At 43.2% G+C, this 17424-nt stretch overlaps 1 protein-coding gene across 1 annotated transcript in view; it reads right to left on the reverse strand.

Moving 5' to 3' along the window:
* Spon1 (spondin 1) overlaps nucleotides 1-17424 on the reverse strand; it is a 259445-nt gene that overhangs the window by 100409 nt on the left and 141612 nt on the right. Inside the window, exon 6 of the mRNA XM_026395892.2 lies at nucleotides 5986-6134. Coding sequence (XP_026251677.2) covers nucleotides 5986-6134 — 149 coding nt within the window. The remainder of the gene's footprint in view (nucleotides 1-5985; nucleotides 6135-17424) is intronic.

Here is a 17424-nt window from a genome sequence, read left to right on the forward strand (position 1 = left end):
GGTGGCCACCGTTGTTGGGGCAGATTCCATATCTGGTGTGGAATCTATGGTTTCCATGACTTTGAATTCAGATGCCTGCTGCCCTGGGGTGGAAGAATTATGGGTGGGCTCAATAGCCTTGAGATGCCAGCTGTCCAGAGCTGGGGAAGATATCATAAGCAAGTAAGTGAGCTCCAATTAGCCTGTCCCTGCTTGACTTCGCTTCTTGTTTACCTTGAAGAGGTTTTTCTCACAATAAATCCTTTTGCTATTTTTTTTTTCCTGTAAAATAACCCTCACTCTTTGTTAGAGATCAGAACCCACCAGGGCTGATTCACCCACCAATGCCCCACTACTATAAATTGAGTCCTTATCTTTCTTTCTTATATTTCTTATTTCTACTCCCCTCATCATCCCGAGTTCAGGGAAACTGAGTAAACATCATGCAGGTCGTAACATAAACTGGAAGATGTTCCCAGCTGAGAGGACACCCAGATGCAAAAGAGTAAGGCTTGCCTGTACAAAGGTTTTGCCTGTACAAAGCTTGGAGCTGTAGCAAGAAATAAGATTGGAGAGAAAGACAAGCCAGATCATGGAGGGTTTTCAAATCTATAAGAGTTGGATTTTTATCTTACTATCAAAGAGGAGCCTTCTCTTTTTCTTTTTCTTTCTTTCTTCTGTCTTAAGTGCTGCACGAAGGATTGCACCGAGGGCCTCATGCAGGCTAGGCAAGCACTCTACCCCTGAGCTACACTGCAGCCCTGTTTTAAAATTTTATTTCACACCAGGGTCTCACTAAGTTGCCCAGCTGGTCTCTAATTTGTGCTCCTCCTGCTTTAGCTCCAGGAATCCAGTAGCTAGGATCACAGCCAGCGCAGCTGCACCCAAAACCTTTACTTCTTAATGTGGGGCATGGCATGATTTGTGCTTTATAAAGAAGGGTCTGGACAGCGAGGTTAATGGGAAGAGGACTGGATGCAGGGACACCAGGGAGGCTAGAGCAGCAATTTAGGCAAGATGAGAGAGTGCTTAGATGGGGCGAGGGCGTTGCGGGGTGAGCCTGGATCAACCTGGGTGAACTCAAAGGAGAAGCAGAAGTTGGGGCATGGAAGGATCTAGGGTGGCACCTGGGTTTCTAGTGTGCATAACTGGTGGATAGGGCTCTGTCTTGGGCCAGTATCCAGCTGAGGGCAAATACCTGGTGAATATGCCATAAACACGTGCCTGTTGAAGTACAGAAAGCCTTAGCGGGAAGAAGGATTTTCATAGCATGAGGATATATCTGCTCACTTCCTCCTTCCCTTCGTTTCCTGTGGCTTTGCCTGCCTTGGATTACCCAACCATTTGTGTCCTGCCGGACTAGCCACAGCTCAGTATTTCTTTTTAAAAAATGCTTTATTTTTGATTAACATGTATGAGTTGTATATACTGATGGGATTCTGTGTAATATTTTGAAACATGTATACAGTGTGTACTAATCAAATTCAGCCTCCCTCAGCTCTCCTCCCCTTCTCAACCTCTAGCAATCACTCGTCTACATCCAGGTCTACTTTTTTTTGGCTTCCATTTATGATAGAATACTCAGTATTTGCCTCCTGTGTCTGTTTGCCTTCACTCTCAGTCCCATCCAGACTCCTGTTTCTGACCCTGTACAAAAATCAACTAAAAATGGAGCCAACCCAGATGCCCATCAGCAGATGAATGGATAAAGAAAATGTGGTCCATATTCACCATGGAGTATTACTCAGCCACAAAGAAGTAAGATTTTATGACATTTGCAGGTAAGTGGAAGGATCTGGAAACCATCATGCTAAGTGAAATAAGCTAATCCTACCCCAAATCAAAGGTTGAATGTTTTCTCTGAGATGCGTAAACTAACCCACAACAAGCAGAAGGGAGATTAGAAGTTCAGTGGAGTAGACAAAGGGGAATGAAGGGAAGGGAGGGAGGTGGACAAAGGAAAGACAGTGGAATGAACCTGACGTAATTTTCCTGTGCGTACAAATGAACACACCACAGTGATTCCCACCATCGTGTACATCCACAAGAAATTAATTAAAAAAAAATAACTGTGGGTAAGTAGTAGAAAGATCGATAGATGGAAGGGCCCTGCAGGGAGGGGGGACAGGGAAGGGGAAGGAGAGGTACTGGGGACTGAATTAGAATAAGATATATTCCTGCTTGGATAATTATATCAAAATGGATTCTACTGTCATGTATCTCTAAAAGGAACTAATCAAAAATGTGTTAAAAGATGCAATGTAAGACCCGAAACTATGAAACTAGTACAAGATAACACAGAGGAAACACTTTGAGGCATTGGGATCAGCAATATTTTTGGGGATCTGATCACAAAAGGAAATAAAGTGAAAAAAAAAAATAGACAAATGGGATTACAGCAAACGCAACAGCTTCTGCACCGCTAAGGGAACCATCGAGAGTGTGAGGAGATGGCCTACGGAAAAATGGGAGGGAACACCAGCCATTCATCTCGCCATGAATCAGCATCCAGAATACGTAAGAAACTCAAAAAAGCAAATCATCCAATTTAAAAGGAGGCAAATGGTCAGAATAGAAGAAACACAAATGGCCAATAACCCAGCTCAGTATATCCCAATTCCCAGGCCCCAGTGGCTACCGGGAGCCATTACCTCTATTTCCCTAAGAATGGGTGCATGTCCTGCCTCTCCCACCCTCTCCAGCCACCCTCTCCAGCCACAGCACCATTACTGCCAAGAATTGCTAGAGTTTTTCATCAGTTTTCTTGGCATTTTGCAGTTGTATTAACATTAAGATTTATACTCAATAGTATCATAATTTTCTACTACTAATAGGATTAGTATTTTTATTCATTTGCTTTTGAAAGCCATTAGCATAAAATTTACCTCCAACAGTCCCTATTGTGATTTTTTTAAATGCCCTTGAAACTTGCCATGAGTGATAAGTCTATAATAAAAGAAATGCTGGTAAACATATAAATGTCCTTTGTGGGAAAAGAGGGCTTTTTATTTTCATCATAGTTGGACTCCAGTTCTTTGATAGAAACATTGGTAGGCTATAAAGTATTAAGTGCTGAGAACACTGTTAGTTTGTAGATGTTTTCAAACAAGTCCCCCGGCATCTCGAGGACACTTTTATATTCTAGGAGGATTCATATCCGTGCTTCCTTTCACGTTGTTTCTTGCCTGACTTAGACAAAAGTCCAAGTCATGTGTTTGTTGGGAACAATATTCAGGGCCATGAATTGTATAGAAGTGAAGGGACCCTGAAATTACTCTGCCCAGCTGACTTTTCAAGGAGCTGGGAACTTGACAGGCTGCTAGCAGAGGTCCCATCCAGAGGCTGGTGAGAGGAGTTCCTCTGGAGGGCAGCGGAGTGGGCAGGGAAGGTGCACAGGTAGGGCTGGCTTTGTGGGTGTTATGACTTGTGCAGTCTCCCTGGGCCCCATGCTTGAAATTTGCAGCATCACCATCTTGAAATTCTTAAGTTTGAATAAGGAACCCCGTGTCTGCACTGAGCCCCACAAATTATACTTTATGTACTGTGCATAGGCTTTGGAGATGGACAGACTTGGGCATGGGTTCTGGTATATTCTGCAATTAAACAGGCCTTGGTTTCCTGATCTGTAGAACTGGGATAATAATATTATCCTGTTAGACTGGATGTAAAGGGAGCTAACAATAGATGTCCAGTACCCTCCACAGCAGTGATAGACACTGGCACATGCTGCTCCTTTCCATGGGTTGTCTTCACAATTAAACTTACCGTTATATGACTTTATGTCAGGGACGGTAGCCAACTGGGATAGGCAGACTCTGCCTGAGTGCTGTATAGGCCAGCCCCAGGCATGCTGGTGAGAATCACCCTAAGCAAAGAACACTCTCCTAAGAGGGAAATCCTAAGGCTAGGGTCCCATTCCAGAGTTTCCAACCTTTTTATACTTGTGACAGAGGACAGTGTTCATCAGTGCCATGGAATCCTAGGTATGTATGAATCCTGCGTGCTTCTCTTCTTTCCAGAAACTCCCAAGACAGCCAATAAGTGAGACTGACATTATTAAGAAGATGCCCTTGACCTTGATCTAATTTATTTGTTAACTTTAGTATTTCTTTTTGTTTATTAGTTGCTCATGACAATACAATGATCTTGACATATCATACATTTGATTCAAATGGGGTATGAATTCTCATTTTTCCACATGTACAGGTTGCAGGATCACATTGGTTATACAGCCACGTATATACATAGAGCAATACTGGTGTCTATTGTATTCTGCTGCCCTTCCTATCCCCCCTCCCCTCCCTTCCCCTCCTATCACCTCTCTCTACCCAATCTACTGTGACACATTTCTCTCTCTTTTTTTTCTTCCCCCTCACATCATCATACATGTATTTTGTATAACGATGAGCGTCTCCTTCATCTTCTGTGCAATTCCCCTTCTCTCTCCCATTCCCTCCAACCTCTCTTCCCTATTTAGTGGTAATCTTCTTCTCATGCTCTTCCTCCCTACTCTATTTTGAGTCAACCCCCCCCCCTTAACTTTAGAATTTCAACTATTATTTGTAACAAATGGTTTTCAATATCCCATATCACAGAGTTGGACAAGTCTATGGGTCACAGTTCCAAGCTTGAGAATCAGGAACATGGACTCTCCATATCCCAGAAAGAGAGTCTCACCCATGACAGGCCAGACAGACTAGCACCAATATGGAGCCCTTGTGACTCTGCCTAGAGTGGCATCTCTTGTTAGGCCCGGCAGCCTGAGTCACAGAACCTCAGAGGAGGTAGATGGCCAAACTTTTGATGAATAGCGTGCAGTCTTAAAACATCTGGTCAAACATTTTTTCCCCCCAAGAAAAAAGACTTCAAATCAAATTAATAAGGAACACATTCTTGGGCATTTTTCAACTTTGGTCCAGAAGGATTTCTTTGGCAATTATAGTGGGAGTCAGAGTGACCTTTGCTACATTCATTTTAGTCAGGTTTGCGGAGCTCGGAGTCATGATGGGGGGGGCTTCCAGGGGAAGGTCTCAGCTGTCCCCATGCCCTGGCACCACTAAGGCCTCTGAGCACCTGCATATCTTGTCACCTGGGCATCCATGTGTGAGGGGCCTCCTGAATGGTTTCAGGAGACGTCAGACAGGAGCACAGGGAGGGCGATGGCCTCTCAGTGACCATGCTGTGAGATGCCCACTCCCAAAGCATGGTTTGCTTCTGCCCTCTTTCCTCCAGAACACCTGGTGGGCAGTAAGATGGGGCTGCTCCCAGAGCTCTCTCAGGCTGGAGGGGCTTTGATGGGCAGCGATAGCTGGAGCTAGGCTGTTGCCTCTCCACAGCACACAGCTGTTGACAAACTGCTCGCCTCTTCCAAGAGTCTCACCTCACCCTCTCTCTCTCGTGTCAGACACACTGGCTTTTGATGAGGAACAATGGCATTTTCAGCCAAACAAGTTGGCAAGATGGGCCTTTCCTCCCTTAGCTCTCGGTGGGATGATTGGGGGCTAGCTCCTGCAGCAGCTCCTGGGTCCGTGTGACAGGGCACACAGAGAAGGCTTCAGCACACTGTGATTATGACGGATGACCAGCTAATTTATCAAAAACCTCAAGTCACAGTTGCAAAAAGCATGTGCCAAGACACCACGGTTTATTTTCAGAAGTGACAATTTGGCTTAGACAGCTTGAGCATCATTCCCATCCCCTAAGGGTCATAGTAAAAAAACCGTAAATCACTGCTTTGACTCTCGGGGGGCCAGAGACATGGTATCCCAACAATGGCCACAGCGGCAGCATGGAGCACGGGCTGACAAACACAGAATAAAGTCAGGAAAAACTCGAGACAATACCCTAGGCACTTGTCACCTGTCTTCCCCTTGACACAAAACCCCAAACTCATCACATAGGTTTTCTTCTAGCCCATTGTACTGCATTTTCAGGACCTGGATGAGAAACCTAAGGGATGCTTTACTGCATTCCTGGATTTTGGTTAGTCTATGATTCTGTTCTTACCTGTTGTCGAATTTCTTCCTCCATCTTCACGGGAGAGCCCAGCTCTGCAACTTGTTTGACACCTTCGCTGGCGTAGCCTCCATACTCCCACAGCACGTAATTCTTGGAGTGGGATCCACCGATGATCGCAGACCAGTGATTGGCTCGACCTGGGAAAGTCAGATGGGATGCAGAGATATCAGTGTGGCTGTGCCTGAAACAGGAGACCCTCAAGTGATGGGGAGAAGAGATAACTGAACAGTAAGTCAAGGGGCACAGAGGAGGCACCTATTCCGTGTTAGGCTCACTGCTGTTCAGTGACATGCACAGTCCCTATGAACAAGCAAGTCTGGGGAATGTGCAGACAGGCCAACAGCAGGTGTCCGCACAAGACAGAGAGGTAGCCCAGGGATGCCCTCTGTCTGGGAGGGCCTCCGTTAAGAGAATTTTAAAGGCTGATCAGATTTGTAAGGCAGATTGTAGAGGAAAGGCTATTTCTGGCAGACTCAGAAACACTAAATATCATGGTGTGTTTGGAGAGTCATCAGTAATTCAGCATTGCTGTGTCACAAGCTGTCAAGGGGACTGTTAGGAGAAGAAGCCAGGGAGGTAGAAAGGAGCCTGCTCAGGAATGGCCTTGCTCTAAATGCTTCAGGAATTTGGGTGTCATTTGAAAGGATCTGAAAACCACTGAAGGGTTGTGAGCAGGGGAGGGACATGATTGCATTTGAATTTTAGATAAATCATCCAGGCAGCAGCTTGGAGGATGCATTGGAGGGAGCAAAACTGAAGTGGAGAGATGGGGAGGTGAGCAAGAGCAAAAGCTAAAGGGTGTGTGGGGAACAGCCTGTAGCAATTCTCAGGACTGAGTGTGGTGGTCTTCACCTGGCTTTTGCATGCACTGCAATATGAGGGGCAAGCAGGCTAGTCATATCCAAAGGATAGGACAGACAGGACGTGTGGAAGTGACCAGTCCACAGTGGTCTGGTGATGCTCATGTGAGGTGGTTGTTGTAGCAGGATGGCAGGAGGGAATTAATGCTCAACACATGAGGAGACAGAAGTTGAGGATTTTATCCAAGTTTGCAAGGAAGAAAGAGCTGATAGTCAACATCAGCACCATGTTGGACTTGTTTTTCCATGCAATAAATATGGATGCATCTATATTTATCATTGACTAAGTCACATATAGTTTATCACAGGATTGGCTCAATTCTCAGGCATTCTTTGGTTGGTTTTACAAAGTCTTAAGCTAAAGAAATTTTTGGCACACTGAAGGAAAAAAATTGAATTAGGTGAAACAACTGATGTTTTTGTTTTACCATATTGACACCCAGAATGGGCAGATCTCTTCATTCCACCCTGCCCATCCCATCTACAAAAATGATTCTTAACAGGTCTTGTTTATATAGCTGCCATTGCTATCCCCAGGGCTTTCTGCTTCAGGGGCACTGGTGGGACTGCAAATTGGTGCAACCACTCTGGAATGCAATATGGAGCTTCTTCAGAAAACTTGAAATGGAACCACCATTAGACTCAGTTATCCCACTCCTTGGTATATACCCAAAGGACTTAAAATCAGCATACTACAGTGACATAGTCACATTAATGTTTATAACAGCTCAATTCACAATAGCTAAGCTATGAAACCAACCTAGTTGCCCTTCAACATAGGAGTGGACAAAGAAATTGTGGTACATATACACAATGGAATATTACTCAGCCATAAAAAAGAATGACATGACTTTTGCTGGTAAATGGATGGAGTTGGAGACTATCATGAAATAAGTGAAATAAGACCCCTCCCCCTGTAAAAAAAAAAAACCCCAAACAAGAAACCAAAAGACTGAATGTTTTCTCTCACATGCAGCTGCTAACACACAATAAGCGGGCAGGAGGGAAGAAAGGAAGTTCACTGGATTAGGCAAAGGGGACTGAAGGGGAGGGAGAGGGATGGGAATAGGAAAGACAGAATGAATTGTACGTAACTTTCCTATGTTCATATATGAATATACAACCAATGAAACTCCACATCATGTTCAACCACCAGAATGGATCCTAATTAGAATAAGTTAAACTTCATGTGTGTATAATATGTCAAAATACATTCTACTGTCATGTATACCTACAAAGAATAACAAAACCAAAAAAGAACATGGGCATAAAGCCAGGCTGCACCCTTCTGGCCCACTGAGGACAACCGTGCCCAACCCCAAGCAGATGACATCACCTTTGTGGGTCTGCCCAATTGCTCATCATTTCACATCAGAGAAATACAAACTTCATGTTCATCCCACATATACCTAAAGAACACAGGTGGAGATGCTGCCAGCTACTTTTCTAATTCATTTCCTCGGTCGAAAGAATGTCCCAAACATCATCTAAGCTAACAGCAAGCTTATGTAGAAACAAGGGCTGGTAACCTATTTCGACCTTTGGCTCATGATTTGAACACAGGGAGACCAGATTCATCATCTTTTGCACCCCCTGTGCTATTACACAAAGATACCCCTCATCCCAGGCCTGTGCTACCTGTAATTCTGCACCTCAGTGATTTGGCACATGCCGTTCCTCTGTGCTCGCCTCTCGCTTGGCTTGGCCAACCCTTATTCCTCCTTCATGAATTATTTGGAAGCCTCCCAAGACCACCTCAGGCATATGTGAGTTCTTCTCCCCTGTCTCTCCATCCACAGATCCTATTTTCTATTGCTGGTACATTCTGTTGTCCACTTAGACTTCCGCTCTCTGAGGGTCCGTCTTCAGCACTGGGCCTGAGGCATTGGGGGTGCTCCGTATGTTTCCAGAAGCAGCTCAGGCAGGCAATCCAATGGGAAGGTGGCAGTCTGTGTGCTCCAAGGGTCAGGGAGCAGACTTGCACAGATTTGATTCAATGTGATGAAGTTCAAGTCTCCGTGCAGCAGAGCACCTGACACCTGCTAAGTTAAAGGGCTCAGCTATCTTGTGTGCTATTAAAACAAACCATGAGCAATACGGAAAAGACCTTGGTCTGAGTGCCAACATACAGGGTTTGAGTCCTAGCATTGCCACTTATTGGCTGGGTAAGTTGGGTCAGATTCCATTATTTTATTTCTCTGGGTCTCAGCTCTCTCTTTTATAATTCAGGGATGCTAATGCCTATCTTATTGACCTATTATGATAAATATGTGATTAATGATGTTATTTAAAAATGAGATCATGTGGGTGGAATCACTACTGGCCCAGAATAGAGAATTCAGTAATTCGGTAATTATGCTTTCCTTCTTTCATGGTTGGTAGGGAGGCTTCAAAAATAAATAAAACCTGAAACCTGTCCTTAATTCAGAATAAGAGATAAGAAATTATGCATAATATGGAATGTGATGAGCAGGACAATGGGAATAAGCACATCATGGGATCAGAGGTAGGGCCCAGATGGGTCTTTCTGATTTATTCATTCAACTTCCATTAACGGTGTGCCAAGCACAGTGGCAGGCCATGGGCACTGACAAAAACAGGATATGGCAGTTGCCCTGAAGGGACTCTCAGACTGGGGGTGGGGAAACAGATGGATAGCAGATTAATTACAATCTAGCTTGTCAGGGTTATCACAAAACACAAATGCAGGGTACAGGAATGAAGCAGCTGATTCCTAATGCCCTAATCCAAGGAATCAAAGTCCAAGGAATTGAGTACAGAGAAGCAGGTATCTTCAGACCAGAGTCTATCTTGATAGTTCTTCTTCTATTTTTGGGGGGCAGGGGGTGGTGGTTTACCAGAGATTGAACCCAGGGGCACTTAACCACTGAGTCACATCCTCAGCCCTTTCTCATTTTTTGAGACAGAGTCTCGCTCCATCTCTTAGGGCCTCACTAAGTTGCTGAAGCTGACTTTGAACTTATGATCTTCCTACCTCAGCCTCCCAAGTTGCTGGGATTAGAGATGTGTGCCATGACACCTGGCATGATTCTTAACTCTTGAATAAAATTTCATTGTACCAGTTCAACCTCTAGAGAAAGATGGGTGGGACAGGAATGGCAGGAATTCTATCAACAGCTCAGATAAGAAGACCCAAAGCCTCATAGGACTGTGATTTCCTGTGTGATCCTCATGACAATACAATACAGTTGTTAGTTTCCTGCAGTGATTTTGCAACATGACACATTCATTCAAATTTCAACATGTTTAATGACATTGTCCAAATAACAGGAATGTGCAATGTACTCAATGACAGGAAGAGACAAGAATACATCCTCCCTGGAGGGGACAAGGTACAGATGGAGAAAAAATTTGCAACATTAGAATGGGCATAGATGCCAGGTGAGTGGCAGTCACACAGGTGCACAGTTGTACAGGAAAGAAAGGCATGGAGACCCAGTGCTGGAAGACTTGTCTGTAGGCCTCCAACTGTGATCATGCATCAGTCATTTAATCTCTTAGAGCCTCAGTTTTATATATATATATAATTGAATCCAGGACCTAACATGTGCTAGGAAAGGACACTACTCCTGAGCTACACCCCCAGCCTTTCCACCCCTTTTTAAAATAGGGATAATAGTTACAAGTCTGGACTGTTTCCCAGAGTTGTGCAAACTAATTGGGCTGGTTTTGGAAAGAACTGTGAAATCTGTAAAAACACTACAAAACAAAGTTCTCAGTATGATTTCAGATATAGAGCACTATGGGAATCCACAAGAATCCCAAAGAAGGTAGGTGAGCAAGAACACTTTCCCACCGCAAGGAGGGCTCCCAGAGATTTTCAGAGAAATAGAAGGAAGGGAGGACACAGGCCAGGGAGAAAGATGGGAGGGATAGGAGCGGCAGGAATCCTATTAACAGCTCGGATAAGAAGACCCAAAGCCTCATAGGACTGTGCTTTCCTGTGTGATCCTCATGACAACCTTATCTTCATGTGCTGGATGAGGGAACCGAGGCCCAGAGAGTTAAAGGAACACATCCATACTCACAGAGCTGGGGAGGAGCACAGCTGGGTTTCAAACCTAGGTCTCTCTGGTTCCAGAACACTCACCCTTTTCCCTTTACCTCTCTGGGAAGGCAGGAAATGAAAGAGACATTTGGTGGACCAGAGTTAGAATACCAAGAGATTAGATGACACAGAAGGTCAGGACCAGTTGTGGAGACAGCTGAGTGCCCATCATGGCCCTTGGCCTTAGGGAAGGGGCAAACAGAATGGAAGATTCCTTCTGGTAAGAATCATATAACAGTGGCTAACATGTATTGGATCTTTACTGTGTGTCAGATGCTGTGCCAAGGATGTGATCTGTATGATCTCATTAGACACAAAAGGAAATCTCTTTTGATATTGATGTTATCATCATTCTTATTTTTTTTTTTTTTACATGAGCAAACTTGGACTTGAGGAGGTTAAGTAATTTAATACAACATCACAGAAGTTGTTAAATGAAGATGCTGGTATCTGTGGGGTGTAGGAAGCAGAGAGGGAGAGGAAAGGGTTCCTGGGGACAAGATACAGTTCCCAAGGGCTCAGTCCTGTCAACTATATCACATCCATTACAATTTCCACCACCTCCCCGTAATCTACTCAATTATGAACCCTTCAACGGATTCTTGAAGTCAGAGCCTTCAGGATCCGATCATGTTGTAAAAAAAAATTTCCTTTGAACATTGCTATATTGGGGACCAAGCTTTTAACCCATGAGCCTTTGGAGAACATTCCAGATCTAAACCAGAGCAGGCAGAGAAGCAGATTGGCACCAACCCTTTTGTCTCTTAGGGAAGGACACAGCTCTTTGACTTGGCATGCCCCTCCCTGCTTCTGGGGGCCTCTACATTTCTGGGTCTAGGTGTCAACTCTCTCTAGCTTGGATAAGCTTACATGGGACAGAGGAAATGGGAATCTGGGAGGACGAAATGATGAGACATGCAAGTTGGAGATGCTGACGTTCAACCAGGCACATTTGTCTAAAAAGTGACTCCATGGAAATACCATAAATATATGTGTGGTAATGTCTTTCCTGACTTTTTTTCTATTGTCATCACTGGCGCTAAATGACCATGGTTCACAAAGTTGTCAACATACCAGCATTCATCAAAGAAGAACCATGTCTGCCTCGCATCTGGTGTTGGAAGAGGGATGTTGCACAGTAGGTGGATTCTGTGAGGTGTGCCATTCACGTGGCAGGTGTGATGCTTAATTTGAAGTGTCAACTTGATGGGTGTGAGGGATTCAGGCATTGGTCAAACATTATTCAGGAGGTTCTGTGAGGACGTTTGGGATAGAGCTAACATTTGAATCAGTAGGTGGAATAAAACGGATCTCTCTGAGTGGGCGGGCCCACCTGGTAAGTTGAAGACCTGAATAGAACACTAAGAGTGACTTTCCCAAGTACAAGGGAGTTCCTGCTGCCTGATGGCCTTCAGGCTGGGACATCATTCCCCCCCTGCTTTTGGACTCAAGTGGAAATATTGGTTCTTCCAGAGTCTTGAGCCTTTTGGTCTTCAGGTTAGAAATACATGATCTATTCTACTGGTTCTCAGGCCTTCAGATTTAGACTGGAACCACACAACTGGCTCTCCAGTTGCCAGCTTGCTAACTCTGCCTATTGCCAACTTATCAGTCTTTGTAATTGGTTGAGCCGATTCCTAATAATAAATATCTTTGTATATGTGCAAACACATCCTATTGATTCCGCTTCCATAAAGAACCCCAACTGATATAGCAGGTGTTCAGTGACTGCCCAGATTTCATGGCCAGTGACAGCAATCCCCTGCCAACCTTAGTCCTGAAATAGCTTCCCATTCATTTCCTTGATGTCCATTCATAGTGCTCCATGGGCGAATGTCCTGCAGCCTTACTGACTGGGTTGCTGCAGCCTCCTATTGTCCCACCTCAGCCTCACTCATTACACTCTCAGTTTATCCTTGGTTTGGGCCCTAATGGAATTTACTACACCAAATAGATCTCCAACCTCCAAGTTCTATCTTCACCTTCCTGCTTTATCTCTTAGTAGTTGACCTTGTTACTTAAATCTTCTGAGAAGGCCAAGGTCAGCCCATCCATAAACTCATCCATGCACCATGTGGCCAGAAAAAAATATTGTGGACCTTCCAGAGCTATTCATAAGTTGTCCTGGATCTCCCTTCCTGCATGGCCTTGTTACCCTCACCCTAGACCCAGGCCCAGGATCTGCTTAACTTCCACTGCATTAGATTTGGATACATAGCTGGGCTTCTCTGGGTGTGCCCCTGGGTGCTTCCCAGGACACAGTTTGTACTTGCTCTCTGGGTCTTCCTGCTCTTGGCTGATGCAGAGACTCACTCTGACCAACCCTTTCCAGTATGGCAAAACTCTGCATGAGGACCTCTGTCAATGAGGCCAGAAATTCCTCGATTTTCTTTCTTCCTTCAGCAACCATATTTTTTTCTTCTCTCGGGTCTCAAGTGTCACTTTTTCATTCCTGGGAAAATCTTGCACTTATGAAACTGATTACATTCTATTCCAGTTCCTCAGAGGTCTTCAGTAATAAGATTCTATCTATTCTACTGATTCATTCAGTGAACATTTACTGGTATAATACTCTGCTAACAACACATCATCAAGCTACAGCTGCCTGTTTTTGTTCCAATGAAGTTTTGAATTTTACATTTTTATCTCTGTATTGTCTATAGCTGCTTTCATGGTAGAGTGACCAAGTTGAGTAGTTACCACAGAAGATGTCTGGTCTGAAAACTCTAAAATATTTATTATGTGACCCATTGTATAAAATGTCTGCCAAAATCTCTGCCAGGCTGCGGCAACTCCAAGATCCCTGTCCTTGAGATGTTATCTAGGGGATGAGTTGAAGGACATAAAGGACAGGTCATAACAGGCAATTACAATACAGTTGTGTGTGTGTGTGTTTGTGTGTGTGTGTGACACAACATTGATAAACGCAAGTGGAATATTAAACACAAAGAAGGGGACATTTATCTATGATAGTACCAGAGGAGATACCGTCTCCTGGAGGAGATGACAGCTGAGTTAAATTCTGAAGGATAAGTACAAGTTAGCAAGACAGGGAATTGAGAAAAGGCAATTTTGTTTTTCAGAAGGATAGGTAGGTGCACAATCAGGGGCATTAGAAAAAGAAGAGGTACACTGTGAACTATGAGTAGTAGGTCATGGGTGTGTGTGTGTGTGTGTGTGTGTGTGTGTGTATTTATAAAGGATAAATGAGGACTAATGAGATCAGGTGGAACATGAAGGTGTATGACTATCTTATAAAAATATAAGATATTCACATATAAATATGTGAAGTAGAGAATAAGATAATGTTATTTAGAGACAGTCCCCAAATCTATAGATGGTCACTTCACGTCTGCTTCTGACTCTGATGAAGTAAATGGTGCTGGGTTTACTCCTGTAGACAGAAGTAACTGTGAAACTGAGAAAAACATGCAAAGTTTTCAGATGTCAGAAAACAGACAGCAAAGGACTATGACTCCTGGACTTTTGCTAGGACACTTTCTGGTTTGTAGTGCAGGAAGGTAGAGCAGAGCAGAGAACAGAAGAGAACGGGCAACTGGCTGAGCTGAGGAGGTAAGGGTGGGCATTTGGTGATGCTGAAGTAGGTAGGATTTATGGGTTAGAGTGCCCCAAAGGCAGGAGCTACCTAGTGAAGAAGCTGCAGAAATATGCATAGGCATTCCCTTAAAATTTTGACCAAACACTAAGCTGCACAGGGCAGGGTGAGACTCCACAAGGGCTGACAGAAAATAGCTACTGGGGAGCTAAGAGTTGAGTTGAGTTTGTGTGTATGTGTGTGTGTTTGTGTGTGTGTGTGTGTGTGTGTGTGTGATACCATACTGATAAACACAAGTTGAGATTACAGAGGTGACACAGTGCTAGAGATACAGGACTTCTAACTATCTGCACTAGAGCAGCTTTGTTGACCACTTGGGCATTCAATTGAGAGCCTAGAAAAACCACAACCTAGCAATCAACTTACTAGAGTAAAGGCTACTCTAGACTTAGCCTAACAAAATTTAGAAACACGGCTTGAAAGGGAATCAAGCAGATCCACCAGTAAATTAACCATCTGCCAGATCAGAACTCCATATTCTTTAAAGGAAGAAAAAAAAAAAGCCCAGATACTCAACAATGTAGCCTTAACAATGTCCATCATGCCATGAAAAAAATATATAAATATGTATAGAAGAAAATGTGACCCAAACAAGAGAAAAAACAGCTAACAGTTGCTGAGCTGACTGATATTTGGGTATAACATATCAGGGCTGTAAAACAGGTATTATCAGTATGTTCAAAAATTTAAAGAAAAGATGGACATGATGAATGAACAGATGGGGAATTCTGGCAGAGAAATAGAAACTTTTTTTTTTAAGCCCAAATGGAAATTCTAGAACTGAAAAATATATTATCTGTATTTGGACACAGCAAAGGAAAACATCAGTAAGCTGAAAGATTGGGTGATATAAACAATTCAAAATGAAGTACAGAGAAAAAAAATTCTAAAACAAATTGAACTGTATTACTAGTGATCTGTGCAATAAAAGTAAGTGGTTTGAATGGAGTCCTCGTAGGCGGGAACAGAGAGATTGGGTTGGAGAAATATGAATAAGCAATGCTTGAAATTTCCCCAAATTTGATGAAAAATATCAACCTATGGATCCAAACCAGTTAAAAGTAAAAAAAAAATTATACTTCAAAAAGAAACAAAATAAAAAAGACATTTAAGCATATCATAAACTGATAATTAAAGACAAAGACAAAAATCTTAACAGCAACCAGCAGCAATAAAAGACACATGAAAATGAGAACAAAGATGAGACTACTCACTCCAAGAACAAGGCAAACCAGAAGACAAGGAAGTGACACCTCTCTTTGAAAGAAATAAACCCATCACCCTAGGATTCTATTACCTTGCAAACATATTCTTCAACTATGAGGGCAAAATAAAACATTTTTGGATAAGTGAAAGCTAAGTGAATTTATCACTAGCACATCTGCTGTCTATGAAATATTAAAGGAAGTTCTTCAGGCCAAAGGGAGATGGAAACAGATGGCAACTCATGTCTACCTGAAGCCACAGGAGGGCAGAAATGGTAAATATGAGGGTAAGGTGGCCCTCCAATTTCTTTTCCACGGAAGTGTTCCTCTTTTAAGTAAAGAGGCTCCAGCTTTCTCAGTTGGGATGAACACGACTTCACCAATGCTCTCTTCCCACAGAAGCAGATCTTCCCTGCTCCTCCAGGCATTTCAGGAAAGCAACCTGCACTCACTGTTTACCTAACTCCCTCTGAACTCTTCTCCTTGCAATCTAACCCCAGCCCCCACCTGAGCTCATCTCTGCTAACAAGTCTTTAAAACTTTGCCTTTTGCTCCCCCTTAATTCCCACAGTTGAACAATGGCTGGGGACAATCAGAGGAAAATTGCATTCTGTCTTTATTTCCCATTTTAAAATAAAAGTTCACTTTAAATCCAGTAATATTCACACTTTTTAATATACAGTCTGGCAAGTTTTCGCAAATGCACATAATTATGTAGCCACTGCCACAATTGAGGTATAGAATAGCTCTACGACTCCCCCAAATCTCCATGACTTTGAAAAATATTTTTTTTTAGTTGTTGATGGACCTTTATTTTATTTATGTATATGCAGTGCTGAGAATCAAACCCAGTGCCTCACACATGCTAGGCAAGTACTCTGCCACTGAGCCCCAGCCCCAGCCCTCCTCATGACTTTTGTAATCAGTTCCATCCCACCACCCCCAGCCTTTGGCAACCTCTGGTCTTATTCTTTGCCTCTGTAATTTTGCCTTTTCGTTGAATATAACATAAAAGGACTCAAACAGTATTTAGCATTTAAAAGTCTGATTCCTTTAACTTGGTGTAATGAATTTGAGTTTCATCCATGTTGTTCTTGCATTAACTGGTCCTTTATTTTTTCCCCCCAAATGTCTTGAAAGACAAAGGAGAACTCCTATGGTTTAAGGTCACCATTGCATTCCTGTTTCCGTCATCTATTGACTGTGCAACCTTGAACAACCTGCTAAGTTCTCTAAGACTCAGTTTTCTTATCTGTGAAATAGAAATAATTATAGTCCATAACTACTGAGGTGGTTATGGGGTTACAGAGGAAATCCATGTAAAAACACTTGGCACAGTTCCTGGTACATAAAAGAATCAACAAATTATTGTTTTAATATTAATATTTTACTTATCCAGGAAAGGCAGGTGTTATGGCTTAGATATGAGGTGTCCCACAAAAATTCATGTGTGAGATAATGCAAGAAAATTTATATATGAAATAACTGGGCTATGAGAGTCTTAACCTAATCAGTGCATTAATCCCCTAACAGGGATTAACTAGCTGGGTAGTAATTGTAGGTAGGTATGGTGTGGCTAGAGGAAGTGGGTCATTGGGTCATGGCTTTGGGGTTTATATATGCAGTCCTTGCCTCAGATTCTGTTTTGGGGGGGACCCAAATTGAGACATGGCTCAT

This window comes from Urocitellus parryii, chromosome 4 (genome assembly GCF_045843805.1).
Source record: "Urocitellus parryii isolate mUroPar1 chromosome 4, mUroPar1.hap1, whole genome shotgun sequence".
NCBI classification, from domain to species: Eukaryota; Metazoa; Chordata; class Mammalia; order Rodentia; family Sciuridae; genus Urocitellus; species Urocitellus parryii.